Source organism: Tursiops truncatus, chromosome 16 (genome assembly GCF_011762595.2).
Source record: "Tursiops truncatus isolate mTurTru1 chromosome 16, mTurTru1.mat.Y, whole genome shotgun sequence".
In the NCBI taxonomy this organism is placed as follows: domain Eukaryota; kingdom Metazoa; phylum Chordata; class Mammalia; order Artiodactyla; family Delphinidae; genus Tursiops; species Tursiops truncatus.
In genome coordinates this window covers 9,061,515-9,078,208 of record NC_047049.1, presented here as the reverse complement: position 1 = coordinate 9,078,208, position 16,694 = coordinate 9,061,515, and the positions used below count along the sequence as shown (strand labels likewise).

The 16,694-nt window shown below is 50.3% G+C and overlaps 1 protein-coding gene across 1 annotated transcript in view; it reads left to right on the top strand.

Annotated features, from left to right (window-relative positions):
- The window catches only part of HTRA1 (HtrA serine peptidase 1), a 57,579-nt gene that overhangs the window by 25,539 nt on the left and 15,346 nt on the right, over positions 1–16,694 (top strand). The window contains exons 2-3 of the mRNA XM_019940169.3: positions 6,379–6,478; positions 6,892–7,096. Coding sequence (XP_019795728.2) covers positions 6,379–6,478; positions 6,892–7,096 — 305 coding nt within the window. The remainder of the gene's footprint in view (positions 1–6,378; positions 6,479–6,891; positions 7,097–16,694) is intronic.

Genomic DNA, 16,694 nt, shown 5'->3' with positions numbered 1-16,694 from the left:
ATCCTCTTTTTTTTTAAATTAGAAAAGACAATTCTTTTGGCCACATGGCATGTGGGATCTTAGTTCCCCGACCAGGGGTTGAACCTGCCTTCCCTGCATTGGAAGCATGAAGTCTTAACCACTGGACCACCAGTGAATTCCAGTCTATAATTTTCTTATAATATCTTTGTCTGGCTTTTATATTAAGGTAATGCTGAGTTCATAAAATAAGTTGCGCAGTGTTTACCTTCTTTTTTTTTTTGCGGTACACAGGCCTCTCACTGTTGTGGGCTCTCCCGTTGCGGAGCACAGGCTCCGGAAGCGCAGGCTCAGCGGCCACGGCTCAAGGGCCTAGCAGCTCCGCGGCATGTGGGATCTTCCCGGACCGGGGCACGAACCCGCGTCCGCTGCATCGGCAGGCAGACTCTCAACCACTGCGCCACCAGGGAAGCCCTACCTTCTTTTTTGAGGAAAGTTTGTGAAGTGTTAATATTGTTTCTTTCTTAAGTGTTTGGTAGAATTCGCCAGTGAAGCTGTATGGGTCTGACATTTTCTTTCTGGGAAGGTTGTTAACTACAAATACAGCTTCTTTAATAGCTGTAGGATTATTTGGGTTATCAATATCTTCTTCAGTGAGTTTTGATAAATTATGTCTTAAAAGAAATCTGTCCACTTTTTCTAAGCTGTAGAATTTATGTGCATAAATTTGTTCATGATACTTCCCTATCATGCTTTTATTGTCTGTAGGATCTGTATTGATGCTCCCTCTTTGACTCCCTGTTTGCCATTTTTGTCTTTTCTCTTTTTTTCATTCATCGGGAATGTAGGAAATACCTTACTTTCACGTTTCTGAATTCCCAGCTTTCCGTAATTGGCAGCTGTTACCGAATGCCAGCCAGTTCCAGCTTTCTGTATGATAATGGAGTAGCTAGAAGGGCCAGGTCGCAACCCGGCTTGAGACGTCCCATCCTCATTACCTTCTGCTGCCTCGGTTCTGGCATGATTAAACACGGCCCTCACTTCATAGAGGGAGTTATATTGGTCTTCTTCTGGTGAGGTTGGTTACTCCATGGGAATCTGAGGGAGTGCAGCTGGGCTTCAGTTCAGGCTAGACTACCCTGCTGACACAGTCCCTGTCTCCCAGTGGCTGCAGGTTGCCCTGTTAAGCTGGGGAACAGAGTACATGTCAAAGCCAGAAAAACTGCACACCTTCCCCTTGACCTCTGCCTCTGCACTTGTGGCCACGATGGCCCTGTTAGGAGGAGCCTCTAAGACGTACACAAATTTGCCAAGGTGAGGAGAGTGGTTCTCTGGACACTTTTCACCTCTCCCTTTACTTCTCTGCTGTGCCACTGAGGTACGTGGTGCTCACACCTGTCCAGAGCTGCCTACTGAGCAGCACCTCCACCAGTTCTCTTGTTTTTTTATTTTTAAACTATGCCGTAACTTGGCCAAGCACTTCATCATATACAGGAGCTCGTAAAATCAGCATCAAAAACACATGGAGGTAGGGCTTCCCTGGTGGCGCAGTGGTTGAGAGTCCGTCTGCTGATGCAGGGGACACGGGTTCGTGCCCCGGCCCGGGAAGATCCCACATGCCGTGGAGCGGCTGGGCCCGTGAGCCATGGCCGCTGAGCCTGCACGTCCGGAGCCTGCGCTCCGCAACGGGAGAGGCCACAGCAGTGAGAGGCCTGCATACCGCAAAACAACAACAACAAAAAACAAAAAAAGAAAACACATGGAGGTAGATATTATTATCATCACATTTTATGGACAAGGGGAGAAGGCATGGAGGAGTAAGGTGACATACTAAGGTCACATAGCCAATAAGTCCCATACCAAGTGTCACACTCTGATCTTTCTGAGACCAGAGCCTGTGCTCTTACCTATCCTCCCCATGCTGAGTGGCCTGGATGCCCCAGCCCTCCATCTGTCTGCATCACTTGGAGAGTGAGTTGTGGCAGAGCCAGCCCAGGTCCATCTCTGGAATTCTCCACCCTAGTTGACCCCTCTGGAAGGAAGATAGTTGACCTGCAGTTGAAATCACAGCAGGTGGGGCCAGCCAGGGTTTCTAAAGACCACGAGGCAGCAGCAGCTTCCTTTAGCTCGGTGGACAACCTTTTACATGGAGCAGGACCCTAGCATTGAGCCAAGCTGCTCTTAGCAACACTCTTATTCCTCATTCTGAAATTGCATTTGGAGAAGACAAACACTTCTTTGGTTTGACGTTTTGCCCATCTTTGGACTATTAGTTGATAGTTCCTTCAGTTCAGTTGTTTCTGCTCTATTTATTTCTCCCATTAACACAGATCCACCAATGATAATAGAGGTCACCCGTTGCTTTTTTTTTCTTTTTCGGTACGCGGGCCTCACTGTTGTGGCCTCTCCCGTTGCGGAGCACAGGCTCCGGACGTGCAGGCTCGGCGGCCATGGCTCACGGGCCCAGCAGCTCTGCGGCATGTGGGATCTTCCCGGACCAGGGCACAAACCCGTGTCCCCTGCATCGGCAGGCGGACTCTCAACCACTGTGCCACCAGGGAAGTCCACCCATTGCTTTTTCATCTCAGCAGCACAATTAAGGCTTGTCACTGTGGCTTTTCAGTGTGGTCTGTGCACCCACTGTTCCTCCTCTCTGTTTACACATCTGCAGAATTAGGGGAGTCCTGTGCCCAATCTCAGATTCCACAGTCTCCTTATTTTGCTGTAGCATGTTGGAGTGAGAGGGAGAGACAGGGATTAGTTCATAGAATGTTGAAGGTGGAATAGACTTCACAGCTCATTCTAGAGGTAGTTGGCCCCATTTTACAGACGGGGAAATGGGGACCACCCGGTAGACTGCAGATGGAACCTGGGCCTTCTGGTGTCCAGGCCAGCATCCTTGCTGCTCTCCCACATTGCCATCCCAGGTGGACAGACCCTGGAGCCACTTTCTCTAGTGTGTGTGAGGAAGCAACTGCTTCTTGTTTTAGCTGGAAAAACCCATTCTCACTTTCATCCCTGATGTGGGCAGATTCTCCCGGGCTTATGTGGGAAGTAGGAAGAGGAAGCGAGTGAATGATTTTTAGTGGCAAGACTCTAGTAATCGTCCTTCTTTTGAGGGTCTCAGAATCTCCACACTTCCCTGGGGGTTGCTGGCCTTGTTGGAGTTAAGCCTCCTTTTGGCCTTTCCCAGGGAGCTAGTCCGAGGAAGCCCAGATGCATTTGTTTACAGTTGTCTCTGGGTGATGCTCATGGGTTCTGTGTTGGGAAGGAATGTTCCTATCCCCTTGTTTATATCTCCTGTTGGAGAATGCAGGGAGACACGCCAGTTAAATAACCACAGCTACCTGGGGTCCTGGGAGGGCAGCAGGTGTGTGATGTGGAGACGTTGTAGGTTTGCTCAGACTTTTCTGTTATTTATACACTCCAGGAAGAAAATTTAGTGTCTCTAGAGAAGTCGTTTATAGTCTCTGAGCCTCAGTTTCTCTAAATATAACATGGGAGCAATATCTGATTTTCCTCTTCCACAGGAAGGGTACCATAAGGAAGGCTTTTCTTTTCTTTTTTTTTAAATACATTTATTTACTTATTTTTGGCTGTGTTGGGTCTTTGTCGCCGCACGTGGGCTTTCTCTAGTTGTGGCGAGCGGGGGCTACCCTTTGCTGAGGTGCGCAGGCTTCTCATTGTGGTGGCTCCTGTTGTTGTGGAGCGCAGGCTCTAGGCACACGGGCTCTGTAGTTGTGGCGCACGGGCTTAGTTGCTCCGCGGCATGTGGGATCTTCCTGGACCAGGGCTCGAACCTGTGTCCCCTGCATTGGCGGCGGATTCTTAACCACTGCGCCACCAGGGAAGTCCCAGGAAGGCTTTTCTTAAGCTTATTTATTTAATTTATTTATTTTTGGCTGCAGTGGGTCTTCGTTGTTGTGCACAGGCTTTCTCTAGTCGCGGCGAGCTGGGCTACTCTTCGTTGTGGTGCGCAGGCTTCTCATTGCGGTGGCTTCTCTTGTTGTGGAGCACGGGCTGTAGGTGCGCAGGCTTCAGTAGTTGTGGCATGCGGGCTCAGTAGTTGTGGCTCGCAGGCTCTAGAGCACGGGCTCAGTAGTTGTGGCACATGGGCTTAGTTGCTCCACGGCATGTGGGATCTTCCTGGACCAGGGCTCGAACCCATGTCCCCTGCACTGGCAGGTGGATTCTTAACCGCTGCACCGCCAGAGAAGCCCCAGGAAGGCTTTTCCGATGGTACCATATGAAAGGGTTCTGAAAGCAAAAATAATAAATTATTATGCTACCATAAATTTGTTGAATTAGTTAATCTTGCTCAGTAGTTGCAGATCTTTTTCTGCACCTTACAAAAATCAAGCTATGCAAAAAGAGAGCAGATTCCAGCCCTGAAATAAAGCAGCTCAGAGCCCAGTAGCCGTGACAGACAGGGGCCCTTTGTTCATCGATGGTCTTTCACTTCCAAGAAGGAAAGCTTGGGAGAGGCAGGCTGGTACCCGAGATGTCCCTGTGCCCAGGGGTATTGAGCTGGAGAACTGAGGTCCCTGGTAGGGACACACAGCCCAATCTGTACAGATGCTGTGGTGCCACTGGGGATGCCTGTGGACACGCAGCTCTGAGAGCCACAGAAGACTTGAGAGTGTCACAGCTTTCACAGCCTGGCACCTGGAGAACGGCTGTACCCCTGGCACAGAGGGGTGTGTTTGTGTGTAGGAGTGTATGTATCTGTGTATACGAGTGTAGCTGTGTGAATGTATGTATGTGTGTGAGTGTAAGAGCGGGTGTGTATACAAAAGTGTTTTGGTGAGAGTCAGAGTCTGTATGTAAGAGCGTGTGTGCATGCGTATGTGTGTGGATGTGTTTATGTGTGTGTACATGTGAGTATATGTATATGTGTGTACGATCATGAGTGTGAGAGTGAGTGTGTTTGTGAGCATATATTCATGAGTGTGTAAGTGTAGGTATGGGCGTGTGTGTGTGTGTGTGTTGGGGGCACAGGCCCTTTGGTTAGCAAGGGGCAATTTTGCAGGCCTGTAGTTTCCTTTTAAACCTCAGCTTCCTTGCGAACCCCCGTGTGTGAACGGTGAGGGAGGGAGACCAGCTGTGGTGAAGGGTCAGGGTTCTTTTCCTTTTATTTCCTACTCATCATGGATCAGTACTTTTGTAAAATATGCTAAAAATGAATTACTACCAAAATATAGTTTAAAAAGACAGAAAATATCAGCCCCGATTTAAAATTTTTAGATGCAAGAGCCATAAGATTTCTCCGTCAAATTTCTATGAAGGTTTCTGGAAGCTCCCTGTGAGTTCCTGCATGGGGCCAGGTGGCAGCGGGGCTGGCAGAGCTGCTGGGTGCAGCCCTGTGCTCGACCCACGGGCCAAGGCGGAGAGGAGAGAAAGGAAGGGGTGCGGGGGTTCTTGGCTACAGACTGGCCTGGAGCCCCTCTGCTGTCTCTCTGCAGAGAGACTTGTTCAGGGATGTCAGCAGGTGGCACGGGTTTGGGGTCAGAGCAAGAGGCTCAGGCTGCCTCTGCCACCCGTGTGCCCGCAGAATGGGGGCTCCCAGCCCCTGAGTCTCCAGGAGCTCATTTCTGAGTCAGATGCCATAAGTGTGCACATCGGGCTGGTGGTAACTAACTTTTTGCCTTGCTGGGAGACCTACATCAGATTTGTGATTGACAGCTTTGTCTGAAAGGAGCTTTGCAAAATGCCCACCATACGGGGGGGTTCCCTCATTACAGTGCATATGTTTATAGAGAGAATTATGGTCATTCGATTTTCTCTTTTTTTTCCCCCCAACAGAATCAAGGCATCTCTTGTGTCTTTTGGCCTGGGATGTCCTGGGGTCGGGGAAATGGAGTGAGTGCTTAAGATGTGGTGGGAAGCTGCTCTGGGGACAGACAGCAGGAAAGACACCATCTGTGCCTTTGCCTTAATGCTTTTTCCTAGTAGCCTTTTAAATCTATAACACTTGATGGGCATCTTGTCAAAAACAGCCTCAGCCCTCCCCTCGACAGCGGCGGTGTGCTGAGAAGGGCTGCTGTGTGGTGCTGCGGGAGTCGGGGAAGGGACACTGGTGGACGGTGTCATGTCAAGGTGGCCCTCGGGCGACCAACTCTTTGGAAAAATGTAGGAGGCCCGGGTATCTGCTGGAGCCTCTGGTTCAACATTCTCGAGGTGAAACTATTGAGAGCAAGGAAGCCAAGACAAGAGGTCATCTTTGGTGGGTTTTGCCGTCTTATCTGAGTGGGTATTTCCTCAAGAACCAGAAAGGTCTTTGCAACTGAGCCCAGTTGCAAAGGGCTCTTGTCCTCACCCTCCTTCAGGTTTTCTGGCTCTTCTAACCTATATCTTTCTCCAGGTGGCCACAGCACAGAGCACAGCACCTTTTAAGTGTCTCGTCTTTGTTTCTGTTCTCAGGGCAGGAAGATCCCAACAGTTTGCGCCATAAATACAACTTCATTGCCGATGTGGTGGAGAAGATTGCTCCTGCTGTGGTTCACATCGAACTGTTTCGCAAGTAAAGAGAGCCTTCCTTTTGTTCCTCAGCCTCTGAAGCTCCCACTGAAACCGCGGCCATTAGCAAAACATCAGATCTATTTAAAGTGTCCCTGAATATAGTCCTACAGGAAGATAAGCATTTCTCCCTTGGGATGTTTTCCTGTTTGACTACTTAAATCTACATTCTTGACCCTTCTAGATATTTTAAGAACCTCTGCTTCTGAAGAGATTCCCTAAGAATATTTTCTAAGTGGAATGTTTGGATGCGTATAGAAGTCAGTCTAACGTTCCATTTTTTAAAGTTAAATAAAGCCAGTGTGTCAGGTAACAATTGCTAGACGCGTGCTGCTCTTACAGAATCGGTTCATCAGTGTGTCTCAGAGCTGATCTGAAGATATTTCAGCCTTAACCAGGTACTGTTTTTGGTTCTAGGCTTCCTTTTTCTAAGAGGGAGGTGCCTGTGGCCAGTGGGTCTGGGTTTATCGTGTCCGAAGATGGACTGATTGTGACAAACGCCCACGTGGTGACCAACAAGCACCGAGTCAAAGTTGAGCTGAAGAATGGTGCCACGTATGAGGCCAAAATCAAAGATGTGGATGAGAAGGCCGACATTGCACTTATTAAAATTGACCACGAGGTAAGTGTGTGCCCCACCTGCAGGACCAAGTTCTCAGGTGCCTTGACTGACATTTGGCGAAATCTGGAGAGGTCAAAAGGCACCAGAACTCCCTGATTTCATGAGATTCTGAAGCGGGACCAAACCAGTCAAGTCTGGACCAAAGGAGAACATTTAGGACATGCTGAGTGTGACCTGGGGTGAGGGAGGGGAGGGAGCTCATGGAAGCTTCTTTAATAAGCAGGCTATCAGGTGAGAGGTTTTTTGTTTGTTTGTTTGCGGTACGCGGGCCTCTCACTGCTGTGGCCTCTCCCGTTGCGGAGCACAGGCTCCGGACGCGCAGGCTCAGCGGCCATGGCTCACGGGCCCAGCCGCTCCGCGGCATGTGGGATCTTCCCGGACCGGGGCACGAACCCATGTCCCCTGCATCGGCAGGCGGACTCCCAACCACTGCGCCACCAGGGAAGCCCTCAGGTGAGAGTTTTCACAGTAGTGTTTTCAATTTTTATAAAAGAAAGCAATAGGTTTATAAAGAAATGAGTAGGTAAGCAGTGAAAATTGAGTTTCCCTTCCATTCTTAGCCCTGAGGCAACTGTGGCTGCAGATTTCTGTTCCTTTGTGCACTCATCACATATAGAGAATTTGCTGGGTTTTGAAGTTAGCCATCATTAGCATGTGAACAGCCACTCTGAAAACAAACCAGGTCTCCCAAATTGGGTTTTTGCAGAGTTACTAGGTGTGTTTTAAAACAATACTCCAGGTAGATAGCTAGTGGGAAGCAGCCGCATGGCACAGGGAGATTGGCTCGGTGCTTTGTGACAGCCTGGAGGGGTGGGATAGGGAGGGTGGGAGGGAGGGAGACGCAAGAGGGAAGAGATATGGGAACATATGTGTATGTGTAACTGCTTCACTTTGTTATAAAGCAGAAACTAACACGCCATTGTAAAGCTATTATACCCCAATAAAGATGTTAAAAAAACAAACAAACAAACAAACAAAAAACAATACTCCACACAAAAAAGTTTTGGAAACGGTGAATTAAAACAAAGCTGATGGATTTTGTCCGCATAGCACTTCTCAGAGCTTTTAACATGCTAACGTGCATATGACTCTCCTACGAAAGGGTGTGTACTCTAAACTACAATTTTCTGAGTGTAGACTTTTTTTTTTTTAAACAGAGACACAAAGAGCTCAGTTTGGGAAAAGGTTTGCTTTCTTTTGAAATATTCTCCATGTAGGCATTTTTGTTCTGTTGATTTGTTTAGCAGTCTTCATACCTGAACTTAAATCCAACTTTTTTAGACCATCAACAATTCCCAGTCTTTGGTACGTTAGTTATGGAGGTTTGTTTTGCTGTGTGGCAGGTGCCTAGAGAGATGGTGTTTTCTGGTTTCTCCACGCTCTTGTCATTTTCCAGACTTCATCTGGAAAGAGGAATCAGGCTAGGCTGGAATCTTGTTTCCGGCCCAGGAAAAAGGATCATAGACCTCGAGCCAGGAGGGATCTTCTTCTCCGGCTCTCTGTACATTTTACTTGATCCAAGCTGTGAAGTCAGACCCAGGTGGTACAGCACGGGCTGTTTATGTTTGTGTTGTTGATTGGGACAGAAACAGGCTCTGCGCCTGGTGTAGGTAACTAGGTAACTGGCCTTTAGCGATGTCTCAATTGCGTATTATTTCTGTTAGGTTACCGTGGAATTTCTGTAACAACTAATCTTTCAAAATGTGTTTATCGGTCACAGTATAATCATAATAACTTCTACTTGATAAGCGCCAAAGCTGGACCAGGCTCTGCCTTCATTTGTAACTTTCACCTCATCTGCACGATAGCGGTATTATTGCCATTTTATAGAGGAAGAAACAGGGGTTCCGAGAGCGTAAGTCACCTGCCCAAGGCCACACATCCAATGCTGTGGTGAAGTTACAGCCTCCGAAGCCGGCCAGGCTCCCCAGGTGCCCAAGCCCGTGACCGTTATGGGAGGGACGCAGCCTGGCCTTTTGATGTGATGGGCTGACTCAACTTTAAATAGCCCACTGGGAGGCTGGCGCACCCCGGCTTAGGTTCACACTGCGTGAAAGGTGTCCAGGATGTGGTAGTCTCACCGGAAGGAGGTGACCAGAATAGCATAGCCTGTGGCCACACGCGGGACTTCTCAGCTCCACCGAGCCCTGGGGAAGCAGCCAACCTTGCGGGCTGTCTGCAGGCAGGGCTCTGGTCTGGACGCTGCGTGAGCTGCCCCCGCGGGCTAATTTCATGTTTGGCACGCGTGGGTGCAGCCCATGCAGCTGCTCTGGCCGGGGGATATCCTTTTCAGCTTTTGAGCCAAGGTGGCGAGTGTATTCTCCTGCCATCCCTGGCATGTCCCGGCTGGCTGTGAACCATCTCCCATCTCGACAGACCAGCTTTGTAAGGTGTTTCTGACCTGGCTCCTACTGTCCCCGGGAGGCTAGCCTTCCTGCCAGCAGCGCGCTATTTGAGATGCGTTTCTAGCCCAAGAAAAAGGAGCTTGAAAATTTAGAGTCGAGCTAACGTGGCCTTTCAAAATGGAATCGGAAATGAGAGGATATTAAATTGCAGACGCCCACACAAGAGACTGGTTTCCACTGACTAAACTACTTTTTTTTTGCTGATTGTGGTTGGAAGTGGAGAGAGTAAAAACATCTCTTCCAGCTCTTTCCATTTTGTTCCGTTAGTCTGATGATTGATTATTTAGGAGAGGGGGCCGCAGACTGGCTTGTAATCAGGCTCAGTTTGGAGAGCCTCTCACCTGGGTGAATACAGATGTGCCCGAGCACATGACAAATGTGCCGGCAGCGCTGGGGGTTGAGGTGAGCTTGCCTCGCGCTGTGTCACCTCAGCAGCGAGAAACAGGGCAGGAAATCTCAGAGGAGGCAGAACAGAACCAACCGAAATTGGACTTGAGGGTCGAAGTCACTCCGAATGGCACTTGCCGTGTGAGGTCAAGGCCCAGCCTCCCCAGGGCTATTTGCTAATAACCCAGTGGAACTGGTGTGACCGCCCCCCGCATACATACACGGGCCCAATGGTTAAGTTGGTGCCTTATACTCTGGTCTCATTTCCTTCCCCCAGCACAAGGATTTCACTTGAAGGGCTCTCCATTACTTAAACAGCCATCCTCCTTCCTGAGCATGCGATTCTTGCCACTTTTAATGAATGAAAATTACCATGGCCATCTGTTATCACTGCCCACTTTTCACCCACCCCGTCCCCCCTTCTTCTGGGAGCAGAGGCCAGCATCTCCTTCCGGGTCCATTTCTCCCCCACTGGAAAGTCTTGAAGGGACCACCAGTCATGACACCCCGCCCTCTGGGGCCAGGTGGACACGGGACCCATCAGACCGAGCAGATCCTCAGCTTGGAGCAGCGACTGAATGCCACCCACGGAAAAACAATATGGGGGAAGCTGGTGTAGCCTCTGCTGCCGGGACCCCGCTGCCCCCTGAGTTCCTGCCCTTTCTGAGCCTGATCTACCTACTTTCCCTTCCATTTTGCAAGCCCCACCTCACATCTTCCGTACACCTGCCTCGGCTTGAAGTTGCCAGAGACGTTTCTGGGCTTGCGACCAAAGGAATTTTTGCTTCTCACTGCCGAGCGGACACATGTGCGCTCACTTTCCCCGCTGAGTTTTGAGCCAGGAAGAACCTTTGGAAGAAAGCTCACTGGGCAGAGCAGCTGTCTTTCCCTGGTCTGCCGCTCCCACCAAGCTGGAGAAGGAGGATGTCCCCCAGCAGGCCCATCCCCTCCAACCACAGGCGGCCCGGATATCTCTTTCTGTGCTTCTGTCCTACGATTTGCAGCTCCCCTTTCCTCAGGACCATGACTGGGACCAGCATTCATCAGGGGAGGGAATGCCAGCTGCAGGAAGGAAGGACAGTGTGCATGCAAACAGTTTAATAGAAAGCAGCTTTGAGGGCAGACTAGTTCAGCCTTACATAAAAACGGTTTCCAGATGTGTTGAACATGACACTGGCTGTGTCTGCAGAACATTTAAAAATTTCCTCCAAAGGCAGCATTTTGTCTCTGCAGTTTTTTTTGTTTTTTTTGGTGGTACGTGGGCCTCTCACTGTTGTGGCCTCTTCCATTGTGGAGCACAGGCTCCGGACGCGCAGGCTCAGCGGCCGTGGCTCACGGGCCCAGCCGCTCCGCGGCATATGGGATCTTCCCGGACCAGGGCACGAACCCGTGTCCCCTGCATCGGCAGGCGGACTCTCAACCACTGCGCCACCAGGGAAGCCCTGCCTCTGCAGTTGTTTTGCTGAGTAGTTCAGGGGGAGAGAGAGCGAGAGAGAGAGAGAGAGAGAAAAAATATTTGGTTTCTTTAGGCCAGAGTGCAGGACAGAAATACCAGGGATGTACTGAAGAAGGTGAGAGAGGAAGGTTACTTTTGTCCCAGCTGCTTTTCCGCTGTGTTGATTAGAAAACAGGCAGGAGAAGGTCATCTGTCCTCCCGCCTTGATGATTGCAACTTTCAGATTGGGTCCTGTCTGCCCTGTGTAAACCCCTTCACACACTCTCTGTTCTTACAGAGAGATCGTAACTGCTTACAGGGCCTTGGAGGGCCACCCAGCCCGACGGGCGCCCCACTCTACCCCGCACTCCTCCCTCTGCCCCTCCCCCTCTCTGCTACCCCCCCCACCCCCCATGCAGGGCTGTTCTCCTGGGGCCTTGGCCTTCCCTCCCTGGGGTGTCCCCATCCAGCTCCTCCACAGGTGACCTTCCTTGTCCTTCAGGCCTTGGGTTAAATTCTGCCTCTGCCCCAGACGGCCCTTCCCTGACCCCCTACCCTGGGGAGCGCCCCACGTCCCAACCTCCCCTCGTCACTCTGGAGATGCATAACCCCGGAGGTGATCACATTTCCTCGTTCATTTGTCCCTTCTCGCCCCCTCATCGTAACTCACGATGGTCTTATCTACTTGTGGATATCAGTTTCTCTCTGCTGCTGGAGTGTGAGGGGCACGCCTGTCTTAGTCCCTTGTGAGGAGGTGGAGGCTCAGCAGCAGTGTCCTGGGTGTGAACCGCGAGCCCTCCGCTCAACGGCAGGCAAGGCCAGCTGCCCTGAGGGCTCGGGGAGCGGGGAGGCACTGGGGCGCCTGCAGTTATCCGCTGCCCCCTTTCCGGCGAGGAGGTGACCGCGCAGCAGGCTGACTGCAGGGCAGCAGCCCCCAGACTCCGAGGCCAGTTCTCATCTGATCCAACGGCTGCCTGGGGTTTGGACGGACGGCGTGTTGCTTTGCTGGGGCCCCCGTAGCTCTGCGGTCTGTGGTAACTCAGAGCCCTGGTGAGGTGGTGAGGTTTCCTGTGGGCGCTTCTACCCCGACGCCAACACCCAGGGGAATATTTGGAAGCAAGCTTGTCGAGGCTTATGAAGTGGTTTTCTTCCCTCACTCCCAGACCTGCATCCGCCCTTGGCCACCTTTGGGCCAGATGCCACCTATGGCCCTGTTTGAAGTGGCTGAAGAGTGACAGCCCTGGGCACGGGGGCTGCTTTGTGGGCAGAGGGTCCTTCTCCTGCTGAGCGGGCTCTGGTCTCTCCACGCCTGTCTCCTGGAACGTGGCCTGCTTGCAGTGGATCTGCCCCAACTTCTCTGAGTGAGGAGGGTCCAGGCGGCCTGGGGACGATGGTGGGGGAGGGGAGTGGCGGGTGCCAGGTGTGACTCGTGCCCCTCCACTCCCCCACCCTGCGCCCAGCCTTCAGCCAGTTCCCCTCAGACAACCTGATTGTCGGAAGGCGCTGACTCAGCCGCCTGAGCTCATCCAAAAGTGGATCAGATAACACAGAGCCTGTGCTGGACCGGCTCCCCATCTTCTGGAGTCTGTCACTCATGCTTGTAAAGTAACCAAGAGCTGGAATGCTGCTTGCCCTACCATAGTTACCCTCGTATTTTGTTTCTGTGTTTTTCCATTTGAATTCTTTTCCCCACTCCCTCCGTCCTGGTTGTTTTGTGGTCTCTCCTCTTTTTCTCCCTGAACTGAGAGGCCTGCATTGCATTCGTTAAAGAGGCCCCAGACCCTGTCGATGTAACGAGGCTTCTGTTACCGTATTGATTTTTACCATTTTTAGGGGGATGCAGATCAGTGTTGCATTAGGTGATGTCAATCCAGACGCTGGCGGGGAAGCCGGCGTCTTTTGCGCTGGGCCAGCCTGTGTCCAGAGGCTCATGGGGACGAGGCTTCTCATTGTTCTGACTGCAGCTTCTCGTGGAATGAAAATATTTCAGTTCCCCAGACTATCAGAGCTGGAGCCCTTGTGTGTTCTCTGGCCCCATTTCAAGAGCTTAGTTGATTGTTAAGGAAATTCTTTGGCTATGTTTTTCTCTTAATATGGTAATGCTTTTTTTCACTTTGGCAGACACTCTTCAGGGTATTTGACCAAGACTCTTATTTATGGTTCTGACAAAGCAGCTGGGTTGTCGGGACTGAATTTGTAGATGCTTCATCGGGAATGTCCCCTTCAATGAGGAGGGAGGGCATGCGTTGTCAGTTTAGTGAGTGAGTAGCAGCGTGTTGGGGCCCAGGGTTGGCTAGCTGTGGCCTGCAGTCCAAATCCGGCCCTCCATCTGCTTTTGTAAATAAAGTTTTATTGAAACACAGCCATGCCCATTTGCTTATGTATCAGTAGAGTCTACAGCTGCTTTTGCTGGACGGCAGCAGAGTAGAGTAGTTGGGATGGAGACCACACGGCCCGTGAAGCCAAAAGTAGTTACTCTTTGGCCTTTCACAGAAAAAGTTTGCCAACCCCAGTGTGAGATGATTAACACCTTGTTCTAAAGGAGCAAAGTGTGCTTGGACCAAAATATACTCTTAAGACCCAAGTGAGGTGAAGCACGAGGTCACTACAGGGGAAAGGGCAGAGAAGCTGATCTCATTTGCTCTTGTGGGGACTGTGCTTCTTTGCTGAAGAAGATGCTTCGGTCTTGCTGGATTAAGCAGAGAGAGGCCTTAGTTTTGACCATTTCTCTGTAATATCGGTAGAGAGGAATTTTGTGAATTTGAAGATGTTTTCCAAATTATTATTCAATTTTAAATCCTAATGATCTTTTAAGGTCTTGTTGGTTCATTCTTTCAGTTATTCCTTATTCCTTCACAGAGTCCATAAATATTTATTGAGCATCTATTTGACCAAACACTGTGTTAGGTGCTGAGGATGTAACAGCAATGGGCAAAAGCCATGGAGCTTATGGTCTAGTGTGGGAAACAGGTAAACTGGAATAAATAGGGTCGTTGGGACAATGAAGGAACAGATAGAAGAAGCAGGAGAAGGCACTGGAGCTGGGGAGACCCTGAAGGTAGTATAGGCAGAGAAGCTTATCTGAGGAGGTAACATCCAAGCTGAGACGTGGAGGACAGACAGAGCCAGCCAAGGGGAAGAGCGGGGTACCTCGGGTCGCTTAGATTTCCTTTCTGCCCATCCTGAGGACCTGGACCTTCGGCCCAGTGCAAACTTATTTCCCAGTGAGTTTTTTAGAGGCCTCCGGAACACAAGCCAGTGCTTCTGGTTAGCCGGTGTCTCTGCATATTGTCCATGTATCTTATTGGCCTTGGTTCTTTGGGGTTCCCGATCGTACTCTGGAAAGCTCCAATTTCTTATGTAGTCAATCTCCTGAGAGTCTAGAAGTGCAAAGGGTTCAGAATGAGCTGGTCGCCTCTTATTCATGGCAGGATGCAGGCAGTTTCCCAAAACTGGTTTCCTAAAACCAACCACTTTCTATGGCAAGGCAGAAATAAGACATTCTGGTGAACTGAGGACTGATTATTCTAATAAATGTGCTAAGCAACAAGTCACTTTTGTTAAATAAGGCACCAGAATCTGATAACGAGAACATATGACTCAGGGTATTTCCCTTTTTGCTTTGGCTGCCAGGCAGCTCATAGAAACCATTGGCCCTGTGGCTAGAATACTTCCTATGCCACCATTTTATGTCATAAAGAGATATGAATTAACTCATTGTAGTAAGCCCTGTGTCATTGACCATCTCAAATTATTTTTATCTAGAGGAGGTTATACATCTTTAAGAATTTTTTAGAATAAATTTTACAAGAATGATATATCCTGCATATGGAGCCACATGAGCTCTGTGTGGTCATGGGTAATGGTCACTGTGCCCTCAATTCAGTTCAGCAGTTACCGAGTGGCTGCTATGTGTTGAGCACTGAACCTACCAGAGTGAGACCACAGCCCTTCCCTTTGCGGAGCTGGTGGGTATAAGTTGTCCCTTTACCCACCTGAGCCCTGAGCCTACCACCGTATAGACGGCTGAAAACCAGGCTGCATCTGGAGTCCTTACCCAAACTGAAATGCCAGGCCCTGGCTAACCCCAGGGTTAGTCCAAATATTGGACTAATCCCAATTTTAAGATCCTAATGGATCTTTTAAGACCTGATTTGTTTATTTGTTCATATATTCACTTTCACATCCAATGATTTTCATAAATATTTATTGGCCAAACAACGCTGTAGCAGCAGTGGCTAACTTGAAGCCGCCAGATAAAAGTGGAGGGGTTGAGGGCTTCCCTGGTGGCGCAGTGGTTGGGAGTCCGCCTGCCGATGCGGGGGACGTGGGTTCGTGCCCTGGTCCGGGAGGATCCCGCATGCCGCGGAGCGGCTGGGCCCGTGGGCCATGGCCGCCGGGCCTGCGCGTCCGGAGCCTGTGCTCCATGGCGGGGGAGGCCACGGCAGTGAGAGGCCCGCCTACTGCAAAAAAAAAAAAAAAAGTGGAGGGGTTGATAGATGAGAAGACAAAAGTTACACTTGATGAGATGGTGTTTCTCCTACTCTCCATGCCACAAACTATATACAGTCACTGGCTGTCGGGCTCCAGTATAGAAATGTTGACATTTCTATACGGGAATATTTGAAATGCCAGTGTTTCTTGATGTAGCCTAAAGGAGTCTAGATATCACGGTGCTGTGCATAAACAGTGAGGGGGAAGTTTGCTTCATCAGCCCTTTCTCTATTTTGTTTTTTCGTAACCATCCTCCGTTCCTTTTCTCTCTTTCTCTCCATCTCCCCCACTTCTCTTGTCTGTCCCACCTGAACATCCCCCCACTCATCCCACCTCTTCCCCTCCTCCCCTCCCTGTATAGCAACTGTAATATGTCAATCTGGGGAAACGGACGGGGGTAACTTGATTACACGGTCCTTCCGAGTTCAGCGTGTGTTGTGATCTCGGTGCTGTGTAGCAGATCCTTCCTGGCCTGGCCTCCCGGCTCACCTGCGCACTGCAGCCGCCCTCTCTTGGTGGTACCCTTGACCTTGTCGTCACTGATAACCTCTCCGCTCTCTAATCTGAATGCCAAGCATCTCAGTCTTGGTTCACCTCCTCCTCCCCCGGCACAGCTGCTTTATGGGCATGTGACCTGTGCCCTTACAGCCCCTATGCTCAGAACGGAACCCCGCTTGAGGGTTTAATGCTCTGAGGTCTTTGTTTTAATTTTATCTTTGAATTTTGTGCTTTGTACGTGAAGTCTGATGAGACAGCGGAGTATGTGCTGGGGCTTAGAGCCTTGGCCTCCCCCCTGTTTCTTTTCCTGTTGCCTTCCTACCTCCCCAGGATGGGTTCTTGGCTTCCCCACTCCTCTGGCCCCTGGGACCTCGGACCC